Source organism: Rhea americana, unplaced genomic scaffold, assembly GCF_003343005.1.
Source record: "Rhea americana isolate MKP2758 unplaced genomic scaffold, rheAme1 scaffold_368, whole genome shotgun sequence".
Lineage (NCBI taxonomy): Eukaryota > Metazoa > Chordata > Aves > Rheiformes > Rheidae > Rhea > Rhea americana.
The window spans coordinates 348,302-360,706 of record NW_028186499.1 but is presented as its reverse complement, the minus strand read 5'-3'; the positions used below and the strand labels follow the sequence as shown (position 1 = coordinate 360,706).

General features: G+C 57.6%; 3 protein-coding genes across 6 annotated transcripts in view; 2 read left to right on the top strand and 1 right to left on the bottom strand.

The window, feature by feature from the left end:
• Positions 1-28: 28 nt before the first annotated feature.
• Positions 29-4,951, bottom strand: LOC146591639 (uncharacterized). 4 transcript variants are annotated; one of them, XM_085312567.1, is made up of 5 exons: positions 4,928-4,951; positions 3,685-3,829; positions 3,503-3,599; positions 1,054-1,242; positions 29-423 (listed from the first exon to the last, which is right to left on the bottom strand). In XM_085312567.1, the coding sequence occupies exons 2-5, from the start codon at positions 3,807-3,809 to the stop codon at positions 283-285; spliced, it is 552 nt and encodes a 183-aa protein (XP_085168693.1). In that variant the 5' UTR covers positions 3,810-3,829; positions 4,928-4,951; the 3' UTR covers positions 29-282. The 4 variants fall into 4 exon arrangements, 3 of the variants coding, with proteins under 3 accessions (XP_085168693.1, XP_085168692.1, XP_085168694.1); XM_085312566.1 differs by lacking the exon at positions 4,928-4,951 and adding an exon at positions 4,807-4,893; XM_085312568.1 differs by lacking the exon at positions 4,928-4,951 and adding an exon at positions 4,807-4,893 and having other exon boundaries at positions 333-967.
• Positions 4,952-9,575: 4,624 nt separating this feature from the next.
• CBLIF (cobalamin binding intrinsic factor) lies at positions 9,576-11,733 on the top strand. The gene is made up of 9 exons (XM_085312485.1): positions 9,576-9,767; positions 9,863-10,042; positions 10,123-10,266; positions 10,353-10,496; positions 10,574-10,758; positions 10,836-11,055; positions 11,187-11,334; positions 11,427-11,545; positions 11,618-11,733. The coding sequence occupies exons 1-9, from the start codon at positions 9,713-9,715 to the stop codon at positions 11,677-11,679; spliced, it is 1,257 nt and encodes a 418-aa protein (XP_085168611.1). The 5' UTR covers positions 9,576-9,712; the 3' UTR covers positions 11,680-11,733.
• Positions 11,734-11,992: 259 nt separating this feature from the next.
• MRPL16 (mitochondrial ribosomal protein L16) overlaps positions 11,993-12,405 on the top strand; it is a 2,431-nt gene continuing 2,018 nt past the window's right edge. Inside the window, exon 1 of the mRNA XM_085312557.1 lies at positions 11,993-12,090. Coding sequence (XP_085168683.1) covers positions 12,051-12,090 — 40 coding nt within the window. The 5' untranslated portion in view covers positions 11,993-12,050. The remainder of the gene's footprint in view (positions 12,091-12,405) is intronic.

Here is a 12,405-nt window from a genome sequence, read left to right as displayed (position 1 = left end):
AAAATAAAATAAAATAAAATAAAATAAAATAAAATAAAATAAAATAAAAATAAAATAAAATAAAATAAAATAAAATAAAGTGAGTAGTAGAAGTGGCATCAGGTAGGCAAGGAAGTTGCCATATCCAGCATGATTTTACTCCCTTCTCTGACTCATGAGCATGGTACTTCCCTTCCCACCCACCATCTCCCATTCTGGCGGCTTCCAGGACCTGGGACACATCTGAGAAAACTATGTGGTTCCAGATTCCTTCTTTCCCCCTTGGCTTGGGTTTGCAACCCCTCAGTAAGGATGCTGGTGCAAAAGTGGGTGGTAGGTCACTGATACGCCCTCAAACTCTGTCCTCTTCATCCTCTTCAGGTCCTGCAGGGATTGAGGTGAGCAGAAAGAGCTCACCTGCATTCCAACATGTTCCTGAAAACACTGGAGAAATCAAACACCCTGAGGCTCCATGGGGAAGTTTCCTTTGGAATATGGTGGCAGGAGCCCAGAGGGCAGCTGGGAGGGACTGGTCCCAGCTACAGCCTGTGGCAGCTGAGGTCCCAGCAATGGGAAAACCTGCTCCATTGGCACTTGGACCACAGAAGCTTGGACCAAGCACTTGCTCCAGTTCTTTCATCATCTTAGCTGCCACCTACTAGACTCACTATAGTAGCTCCCTGTCTCTCTTGTACTGGGGAGCCCAGAACTAGACACAGTACTCCAGAGGCAGCCTTACCAGGGCTGAGTAGAGGAACAGGATCAGCTCCCTGGCAATGCTCTTCCTGATGCAGCCCAGGATACTATTTGCCTTCTTGGCCACAATGGCACATTGCTGGCTCATGGTCAGCTTGGTGTCAACCGGAGGCCTTTCAGGCCCTGCTCCTTAGAGCCRCTCTCCAGTGGATCAAGCCCCAGCCTGTCCTGAGGCATGGGGTTAAACAATCCAGCGCAGGTGGCATTTGGGCTCCCCAGCATTCAGTGGAGACTACAGGAGAAACTACACCATCARCTTGGTCCCAGTGCTGTCTGCACCTGTGTGCTGGCTCCCCTGCCTGTCCCACAGGTACTCACCAGCTCATAGATCAGGAGCCTGCAGCAGTGCTCAGCTGGGATGCCACTCCTCTCACAGCATGGGCACATCACAAAGCTGCCCTGGAGCAGGTGAGGGAAGGAAACCCACAGCAGGTCCAGGGCTAGAAGCACAACTCCCACCAGCAAGGCAAGGAAGCTGAGGCAGCTGGAGATGGTGTTGCAGGATGCCTGGAGGGGCAGAGGCAGGGTTTAGCCATGCTGGCATCAGCAGTTCTGTGAGACCACAGCCTTGTGAGGGAGGATAACAAGTGGATACACAGTCTGCACAGGAGCAGCTCTCTCCTGCACAGCAGAGAGGATCCAGCAAGCCCAGGGGACAGGCATACCACAGGCATGTCCAAGCATCAGCACACACAGGAGCCCTGTTGTCCCATTCACAGAAATGCCCTCATGCAGAAATACATGGTAAAAAAACTGCAAGCAGTGTGACACTCGTTGCAGCACCACAGCAGTGCCGGCTGGGTTTCAGCCAAGAGGTCTTAACCCAAGGCAGTGGCTCATGCATCCCAAGCAGCGAGGAACAGATATGGGCCAAAAGGATTCACTGCCATCACCGAAGCTGGGCTGAATCACATCCCAGAGAGACAAATAGGTCTGCTGGGTATGGAGGGAAAATGCAGTTTCCAGCTAGGCCACAGGAAGCTGGTGGAGCTGCATTCCATCTTGGTTTTTCTCATTTCCTCCTCATTACAGTTAATCAGAAAAAGGAGCTGGCTGGAAATGAGCACTGAATTATTTAATTCTGGTTTGAGTGACAGCAGCATTTGCCAGGACCAGCTGGGGCGGCCTTGGAGGAGAGGCGTTTCCTGCCTTGCCTGTCTTTTCTTTCCATTAAAAGCCAATCCTTTCATTCTGTTAAAAGCAATCCTTTCCTTGGATCAGCCCAGGGCCTTTCCTTTGGGGAGAAACAAAAGCACAAGAGGAAGGAAAATGTTCCCCTCCTCCCCCCAACACCATACAAGTGTCTCACTGCACCAGCGGGGTAATAGGCAGCACCCCGCTCTCCTCTTGGCAGAGCTCCCTCCAGCGAAGCAGGCTCTCGGCAGCCGTTCCCCACCTGCTACTGCTGAGGCAGTTCCACCACCCTCACGCAGCCTCTGCTCTTGGCCCCCCATGGTGCTTCATGCGTTATCCTGGTTTGGGGTTATCAAGCCAAGCGCTCCAGCCAGGGAAGAAGCAATAAAATTAGTGAATAATTAAACAGCAGCACACAAAACTCAGGCCATGCGATATCGCCCCAGAGGCAACACTGCCCAAGCAGCCCTGCAGTGAGATGCTGATGAAACAAGGCAATGCATTGCACCAGCAGCGCCTACAGCAGAGCCACGCTTGCTGCAGGGGGGGCCTGCCACGAGGAAAAGCATGGAAGGAAAAAGCTTTTTATGGATAGCTCCAGGACCCATGCTGGAGGCATTTGGCAACATGCCAAGACACCCAAGAGTGCCCATGCAAGATGTCAGCCCCCTTCAGCCATCCCACTCTCTCCCAGCCCCCCTGAAACCCTACAAGTGGCCCTTGATCCCAGCGTTCCCTGATGCCCCTTCCCATGCCCAGCCACACACATTCTTCCTTCCACAGCTTTATTGCCAAAATGGGAGGGTCACACCGCACCGGGATTTGCAGGAGCACCAGGCACTCCTGGGCCAGTATTTCTGGAGTCGGATGCAGCATGCACAATGGCCACACTGGGGGTGCCATCCTGGTGCTGGCAGCACCTTGCAGAGCAGTGGCAGCCCAGCATGCCCCCAGCAGCCAGGAGGGAGCCCATGACCACCACGGCCAGTGTGGGGCCAGATGCTGTGAAAGCTGGCCCTGTGGTAGACACTGTAGTGAGGGGTGACCGCTGGTTTCTCCAGCCCCAGGTAACAGGGCACCACCCCCATTCAAGGACGCTCAGGGCATCCTGCAGTTTAGGGCAACAGGTGCCCCAAGGGGTGCTCACACTCATCCACACCTCTCCTCTCCCCTTCATCTAGGAGGGCTGAGGGGCAGCATAGCAGTGGCATGTCTGGCTCCAGCAGTGTGCCCAGCTCTGGTGACAATCCAGGGCGAGTATCAGCTTCCCCAAAGAGCCCAGGGAGGGGAAGCCTGGCAGATACTGTAGCACAGGCTGGGCTGGCCATGCTAGCCACGTCTGTGGAAGGGCTCTTGGCCTAGGGCACGGTTCTTACTTCCACTGCAAGTCTGCCAGTGCCATCACCAGTCCCTGCAGCCACAGCATGAGCAGTTGGCCCTGTCCAGGGAGTGCCAGGTGGCCACAGCATGGTTGTACAAACAGGTTGTGCCAGACTCGCTGTCAGCTCCAGCCTTCAGGTGACAGCAGTGATAGATCTGCAGGGACAGACATCCTGCATGACTGCCACCAGGACCATGAACGACCCCCACACACCTCAGCAAGGGGCTGCCTCACACCTCTCCTCGCACCAACCTGGCTCCTGGAGGTGGCTGGGAAGCCAGAGGTGTCCTGCTGCAAGTGGTGTTGCCACAGGGAGAGGGAACGCTGGAGCTGCCCATCCACCCAGCGCCTGTGGGGATAGGGAGGCAGCAGATGAGCCCAGCTCTGCAGCAGTTTGAGGCAGTGGAAAGTGCACCCAAAGACCCAGTGCTCACCTGCTGTCTGCCACGATGGGGTACCTACCATCTGCCACAGAGCTAGGCCACCCACCGTCATACGCCTCCAGGGAGAAGTGCAGGCATCTCAGCGTGAATGTCGGGGAGCTCAAGGGTGCCTGCATGGCCAGGCGTGCAGGAGGAGCTGAAGAGAGCCAGTGGATTAGGGTCCCCTCCCTGGCATGGGTGCCCTAGTGACCTGACATGCTGGGAGCAGTATCACCCACTCAAGACCTGAAAACTTCCAGCCAGCACCACAAGCAGGCTGGCACCAGACCCCATCAACAGCAAGCACAGAACTAGGGTTCAGCCAGGGGCCTGAGGAAGCTTAATAAGGAGGACAGGCACAGCTGGACTCAGGGCCCTCTCACGCACCCACATTTTAGCATTACCAGCCTAGGGCCCTGCCTTCCCAGCACCACTCACAGCACGTCCCACACTAGCAGCCCTGCTGCAAACAGCAGTGCCCAGGGCAGAGACCTGGCCACCCCAGCAGCACTCCCTCTCACTTCCAAGCAGCACCCCCAAGCTCAGCCCCACAGCCCAGCTCTGCCCTGCTTGGCCCCTTACCCAGAGCATTTTGCACCCAAGCACCAGCAAGGAGAAGGAGAGCCAGCCACCTCCTCCCTAGACCCTTCACCACAAACAAAAATAAAGATGAACAACCCTGCCCCGCTTGCTTTTGCACCTGTGGCCATGGTCAGGTGGCCACAGCTCTCCCAGTGGGGGCCCTGATGTGCCCACACCCAACTGGGGCCCATCCCTGCTGGGAGGGGGGGCTGACACTGCTGCTGGGCCCAGCCAAGCCACTGTCACTGTCACAGGCACCCTGCAGGGAGAGATGGTGCAGGTGAGGGACCCACATCTACCCCCAAGCCCAATGTACCACTGGCCCTGGTGCTGCTGGCCCTGCAGCTGACCCCACCTCATACCCAGCCCTAGAGGGGAAGATGATCTGAATCTCGGCCAGAATGCAGCTACCCATGATGGTAAGCATGTCGTGATCCAGACATGCATGCATACAAGCACACATGTACACGCACATACACACGCACACACAGCACACACAGGCATGCATGCACGCACACATTCATGCACACACATGCATATGCATGCACTCACACGCATGCATGCACACTATGCAGATGCAACCCTGCATAGAATCACAGAATCATAGAATCGGAAAGGTTGGAAGGGACCTCCAGAGATCATCTAGTCCAACCTCCCCGCTCAGAAGAGTCACCTAGAGCATGTTAGGCAGGGTTGTGTCCAGGGGGGTCTTGAAGATCTCCAGAGAAGGAGACTCCACAACCTCCCTGGGCAACCTGTTCCAATGCTCCATCACTCTCACAGTGAAGAAATTCCTCCTCACATTAAGGCGGAACTTCCCGTGGTTCAGTTTTTGCCTATTGCCTCTTGTCCTCTCACAAGGCACTACTGAAAAGAGTTTGTCCCAGTCCCCTTGACACCCTCCCTTCAGGTACTCATACACGTTGATAAGATCCCCCCTCATCTTCTCTTCCCCAGGCTAAACAGGCCCAGCTCTCACAGCCGTTCCTCAGAGGGCAGATGCTCCAGCCCTCTGATCATCTTTGTAGCCCTGTGCTGGACTCTCTCCAGTAGCTCCATGTCTCTCTTGTACTGGGGAGCTCGGAACTGAACATAATACTCAAGATGAGGCCTCCCCAGGGCTGAGTAGAGGGGCAGGATCACCTCCCTCGACCTGCTGGCAACACTCTTCCTAATGCACCCCAGGATACCATTGGCCTTCCTGGCCACAAGGGCACATTGCTGGCTCATGGTCAATCTGTCATCCACCAGCACTCCCAGGTCTTTCTCTGCAGAGCTGCTCTCCAGCAGGTCAGCCCTCAGCTTGTACTGGTGCCTAGGGTTATTTCTCCCTAGGTGCAGGACTCTGCACTTGCCCTTATTGGACCTCATGAGGTTCCTCTCCACCCAGCTCTCCAGCCTGTCCAGGTCTCTCTGAATGGCAGCACAGCCCTCAGCTGTATCAGCCACTCCTCCCAGCTCGGTATCATCAGCAAACTTGCTGAGSAGGCACTCTGTCCCYTCATCCAKGTCAYTGAYRAAKWWSTTGAACAGGATGGGAYCCAGTACTGAGCCCTGGGGGACRCCACYAGCCACAGGCYTCCARCTAGACTCCACGCCACTGAYGACAACCCTCTGAGCTCYSCCTTTCAGMYRGTTCTCARTCCACCTCACWGTCCACTYGYCTAACCCACACTTCCTGAGCTTATCTAGGAGGATGCTATGGGAGACAGTGTCGAAAGCCTTGCTGAAGTCAAGGTACACTACGTCCACCGCTTTCGCCTCATCTACCCAGCCAGTCATTCCATCATAGAAGGCTATCAGGTTGGTTAAGCAGGCTTTCCCCTTGGTGAATGCATGCTGACTACTCCTGACCACCTTCTTCTCCTCCATATGCCTGGAGATGACATCCAGAACAAGCTGTTCCATCACCTTTCCAGGGATGGAGGTGAGACTGACTGGTCTGTAGTTGCCTGGGTCCTCCTTCTTGCCCTTTTTGAAGACTGGAGTGACACTGGCTTTCTTCCAGTCCTCAGGCACCTCTCCAGTTCTCCAGGACCTTTCAAAGATGATGCAGAGCAGCTTGGTGACAACATCCACCAGCTCCCTCAGTACCCGTGGGTGCATCCCATCTGGGCCCATGGATTTGTGGATGTCTAGCCTGCCGAGAAGGTCTCTAATACTATCCTCCTCAACCAAAGGAAAGTCTTCAATTCTCTGGACTTTCTCCCTCACATCCAGGCTGCAGGATTCCTGAGGGCTGCCCTTAGCAGTGAAGACTGAAGCAAAGAAGGCATTCAGTAATTTTGCCTTTTCTGTATCCCTTGTCACCAGGACCCCTGCCCCATTCAGTCGTGGGCCCACATTTTCCCCAGTCTTCCTCTTGATACTGATGTATTTGAAGAAGCCCTTCCTACTGTCCTTGACATCCCTTGCAAGAGTCAATTCCAAGTGGGCCTTAGCTTTCCCCGCATCTCTATATACTCTGACTGCATTCCTATAATTCTCCCAAGTAGCCTGTCCCCTCTTCCACATTCTGTGTACTTTCTTCTTCTGTCTGAATTTGGCCAGGAGCTCCTTGCTCACCCATGCAGGTCTCCTGCCCCCTTTGCTGCACTTCTTACTCATAGGGATGCACCACTCTTGAGCTTGGAGGAAGTGATGTTTGAATACTAGCCAGCTCTCAAGGACTCCCCTTCCTTCTAGGGCATTAACCCATGAGATTCCTCCAAGCAGGTCTCTGAAGAGCCCAAAGTCTGCTCTCCTGAAGTCCAGGGTTGCAATCCTGCTTGTTGCCTTAGTTCTTTCCTGCCAGATCCTGAACTCCACCATCTTGTGGTCACTGCAACCAAGGCTGCCCCCAACCTTCACATCTCTAACCAGTCCCTCTCTGTTGGTTAGGACAAGGTCCAGCAGGATGCCCTTCCTCGTTGGCTCCTCCACCATTTGTATCAAGAAGTTGTCATCGATGCATTGCAGGAGCCTCCTGGACTGTTTGTGCCTTGCTCTGTTATCCCTCCAGCAGATGTCAGGGTGGTTGAAGTCCCCCATGAGAACCAGGGCCTGTGATCGTGAGGCTACTCCCAGCTGTCTATAGAAGGCCTCATCAACTTCCTCTTCCTGGTCAGGTGACCTGTAGTAGACACCCACAACAGTGTCCCCCATGCTAGCCCGCCCTTTGATCTTCACTCATAAGCTCTCAATTGCCTTCTCCTCCTCCCCACCTAGGCAGAGCTCGATGCATTCCAGTTGCTCTCTCACATAAAGAGCAACTCCACCACCTCGCCTTCCTGGCCTGTCTTTCCTAAAAAGCACATAGCCATCCATGACAGCATTCCAGTCATGTGAGCTCTCCCACCACGTCTCCATGACTGCAATGAGATCACGGCCCTGCGATCACACACAGATCTCCCGCTCCTCCTGTTTTTTCCCCATGATGTGTACATTGGTATACATGCATTTCAAAGAGGTAGTCATCCCTGCAGGTGCATCCACACCCCTCTTTAATACCCTCATAGGTGTAAATTACTGCCCCCTCATCCTGTGTGCAAACATCTCTCTGCCCTCCTCAGAGGCCACCAGATGCCGAGCCCCTGACATGCTGCATCTTTGCAGGAGGTTGGGGACCCCCAAAGCACTTTGAGCCACCAAGAGGGCAGTGCACCCCATACTAGCCCCTCTCCCCCCAACCCATGAGACCCCTAATCCCTCTGCAAGCCCCAGAGCACCCATCCAGCCCCACTCTCCTGGATGCCAAAATCCCTTGTGGCACAGCTCCCGGGTCATCCCCAGAGAGGTGAGGGTGCAGGAGCCATGTGCGCCCCCCCACACACACACATCCCCCAGTGACCCTGTCCTCTGGCTCAGTGGCCCTACCCATCCTGGCCCTGCTGGCTTCCTGTACTGGCACTGCATTTCTGCCCCAAACCTGCCTCTACAACAGTGGGCCATTTTTCCTCACAAAGGGGATCCTTAAGAGAAATACAAAGGTGCTGTGGGAGAAGATCCTCACTCACAACAACAGGTTACTTGGTAATGTCTACAGCACAGGGCTGGCCACACAGGAAAGCCTCGGGTGGAGCAGCCAAACACAGAAGTCAGGGCTTAGTTCCCATATCAGCATCAGAAGGGTGTTCGGTAGGTTTCAGAGTAAGCACCCCATCAAGACGCCTGGAGAGAGGGCTATGCTCTCTGTGCAGTGTCTAAGGGCTGCAAGTAGACAGCACTTTCTTTGTGCCGGCACTGGCCCTAGCCACACTGGTGACACACGGGGACCCTCCCTGGCTGAGTTGGATGCTGCCTCCCTTCTTTCTCTCCCCTCCTGTCAGGCTTGGTTGGCATCTGGCACATACCCTGAGACTGGCAGGCCCTGAGCAGACTCCTGGGTTAGGCCCCCACCCAGGCAATGCCATGGCAGTGTCCCAGGTCACACCCTCCCTAGAGGGCAGGTCCTACCTGGATGTCAACCAGCTGAGGTGCTCCAAAGCCCCAGGCAAGGACAGATGCTCCCACCTCCCCTCCGCCCTTGGCGTTGCCCAAACAACCTGGCCGGCTGCCCAGTTTCCATCACACTGGCACCAGCACTGCCCCTGCCAGGCAGGGCAGCACAGGATTGTGCCATGCTGCTCCCTCCCCCCCCCCCCATCTGCCCCATGGCAGCTGTCCTCTAAAGCACTCAGTTACCCAGGGGAGCCAAGCCCAGGACTGACCTGCCATGAAGGTTCCTAAGTGTAAAGCATGTCAGCCACTTTCTGGCACTTAGCAGGTTTCAAAGTGAATGCACTGGGGCAGGATAAAACACTTCCCTTCAGATTCCTGACTATCCTTTCAGGTAAGATGCCAGTGAGGCCCCTTTGTAAAGTTGCAATTCAGAGCTGAGCTTTGGGCCCAGCCAGGCGAGAGCAAACCAAAGCTGGGGGGTTTCTCTCTGCTCTGCCAGTGTGCCACACGGCCGCCATCCAAGTGAGTATCCCATAAGGGAGACACCACCAGTGTCAGAGCTACAGTCTCTGTGCCACCCCACTCTATCTTCCCCACAATTGCACAAGCTGCCCAGAGAAGAAACCAACCTCCCCCACCCCCAGCACAGCACCAGCCCTGACTCGTGTGAGTGGGGAGTACTGGGCATACTGGGCTACTGGACAAGCTTTCCCCTGCCTGTTCCTGGCAGCACAGAGCCAGTCCCGTGTCCCTGGGGCAGTGGACAAAGCTTGAGGCCACTTTGGGGGTCAGAGTCCATTCCAAGGCACTGGCCCACATGGGAGCTAGGCATTGCCCCCAAAATGAGGGTGACGCACCAAGCCTTGTCACCCAGGCCCCAAGAGCGCACAGCACTACGTCTCCTTGAGGCACCTTTGAGTGCCCACACCAGGCACGTAGATAAGCAGATAAGCCAAAGGCAGGCACAGCCACCCTCCAGAAGCTGGCTCAGAGCAGGAAGGACGCCCAGAGAGGCCAGGACCTCCTCAAACGAGAGAGCATGCTCTGTGCAGCCCTCAGTGTTGTTGCCCTGCTGGGTCTGGCAGGTGGCTGCAGTGAGTATCAGTCCTCCTGGAGGGACCTGCCAGGGTGCCCGGCGGGGCGCTCTGCCAGTGACATTCCACCAGGTGTCTGACCCTGCTCCTTCCAGCTGCACCGCACGATGCTGTCACCCAAATGCTGCAGTGCCTGGAGGGCTCCGCTGACACCGACGAGCCGCCTAACCCCAGCATACTGCTTGCGCTGAACCTAGCTGGGGCTGGCAAAAGCAGCGGCTGCAAGCAGCTGCTCCAGGAGCTGAAGGAAACAGCGGTGAAGAGGGCCCCAAAAGGTAGGCAGGGGCCCCAGAGATGCCCAACTCGGTTGTGTGCCCAGGGGCCCCACATCGCTGGCTGCTCTCTATCCCTACAGACATGACATCAGGGGAGCTGGCGCTCTACACGCTTGCCCTCCTCTCCTCCTGCCAGAGCCCTCAGCAGGTCGAGGCCCTGGGGCACACTGTCGACCTGCTCCGCTGGCTGCAGAAGAGGACAGATGAGGAGGTGGCCTATTTGGGTAAGGCAGGGACGGGATGGCTGTGAGCTCCCCAGAGGCATTATGTCCCTCTCACCACTGGCTCATGGTGCCCTGCCACTTTGTAGAGATTGAGGACACCCCACAGACCACATTTTACCAGCTTGGCCTGGACGTCCTGGCACTGTGCCTGGAAGGGACAGGCAGCTACGAGGTGGCTGCCATCATGCTGGCCAAGGAGGTGCTGAGCCCCAGGAATGGGCTCTCCGTGGGTAAGGGACTCCCCTGGCCCCATAACCACTTCTGCCTGCCAGCCGTGCCACAGCCAGCTGATGCCTGGGCCTTGCAGACACCCGTGCCATGGCAACATTGGCACTGACGTGTGCCCACGGTCAGCTGGCCACAGCAGGCTTTGATGAGCTGCGGGAACTGCTCCGGGATGCAGTGACAACGACAGCCAATGCCTTCCTGGATGAGCAGGAGCAGGGGAACGGCTTGATCGGGAACATCTACAGCACAGGGCTAGCCCTGCAGGTAGGGGGGAGCTAGTGGCATCAGGGGGCAGCGCAGCCACCCAGGTGCCCAGGGCCCCTCACACTTGCCCGCTGCAGGCACTCACCGCCACAGCAGAGTTTTATGCCCCCCGGGAATGGAACTGCTCCCAGGCCTTCTCCGCAGTGCTCCACCACCACTTCCAGCAGCCCACAGCCATCGCCCAGGTGCTGCCTGCCCTGCTGGGCCAGACGTACTTGGATGCTGCTGGCGTGGACTGCGCCGCTGCAGGCACCGTACAGCCCCTGGCACAAGGGGGCAAGGACAGGGCTGACCAAGGTAGGGCTGCCCCCATGGTGTCCACCGCAATGTCCCCGCTGAGGTGGGGTGATGCCTGTGATCCCGGCCCTGCCATACTGTACACTGACAAGCTCTTCCCTAATGAGGCACCCCTCTCCCGCCCCTCTCAGCCTCCCCCCTCATCACGGTGTATTACTCTGTCGTCAACAAACTGAGGGGAGCCCACTTCAACTACACCACCCAGGTGCATGTGCCAGCCGGCTCAGTGCTGCTGGCTGTGCTGCAGGCAGCCCAGGAGCAGGACCCCACTCACTTCAGGTGAGGCTCCGTGGCCAGGGAGAAGGGCAGCCAGCGGCGGCTGACAGGGTGCCCTGCTGAGCTGCCTGCCCTCCGGTACCTCTTCGCGGCAGCTTCCAGACCGAGGCAACGTCCTGGGGCGCCATGGTAGTTTCCATCAATGGGCTGGCTGCCAGCACCGCTGACAAGACCTACTGGCAGCTGCTCAGCGGCAGCAACGCACTGGAGCAAGGTGGGGAGACAGGGATGGGGACAGGGTGGTAGGGCCCATCGTGCTGCAGCCTCACACTACGCCCCCGCCCAGGCATTGATGCCTACAAGCCACAAGATGAGGAGCACATCCAGGCCGTCTACAGCACCTACTGAAGCGCGCATTTCGACGCAGGGACCCGCCACCGCCACACACAATAAACAGCTCTCACGCACCGCCCAGCCTGTCTCACTGCGGTCCCCGGCACAGGACCGGGTGGGGGGAGGAGGGCCAGCCAGGCCGCCCCCTGCGGGCCTGCTGGGGTGGGCGCGGAGGGGGGAGACGTCGTCCCACGGGAGACCCCACCACACACGACGTCCCCTCGCTCGCGCCGGAACCAACGTGCCCCAAGGCCCGCGCCCCGCCAGGAGCCTCGGGCGGGAGCGCTTCGGCTCCGCCTGCCGGAAGTGTTTCCCGCCGGGCCGGTCAAGGGGGCGGTCCAAGATGGCGCCATCCGGTGGCAAGTTGCACTCTGACGGCGGCAGAGATGTGGTGGCGGCTAGGGCGGTTTCTGGCGCCTCGGGAAGGTTAGAGGCGGCTAGGCCGGGCCGCAGGCAGCAGGACCGGGGCGGGCGGGACGGACACAGGGGACCCAGGCTGGCGGCAGCGCGTGACCGAACGTAGGGCCTTTTGAGGAGCGGAGGAGCTTGGACGCCCGGGCCGTTTGGGAGCGGGGTTAGGACGCCTGGGCCCTTCGAGGAGGAGAGGGCGGGAGGCGGAGGGCTTAGATGCCTAGACCCTCCGATGGCGCGGCGGGGGAGGGAAGGGCTGGGACGCCTGGGCCCTTTATGGGCAGGAGGAGGGAGGGCTGGGACGCCTGGGCCTTTTGTGGACGGAGGAGG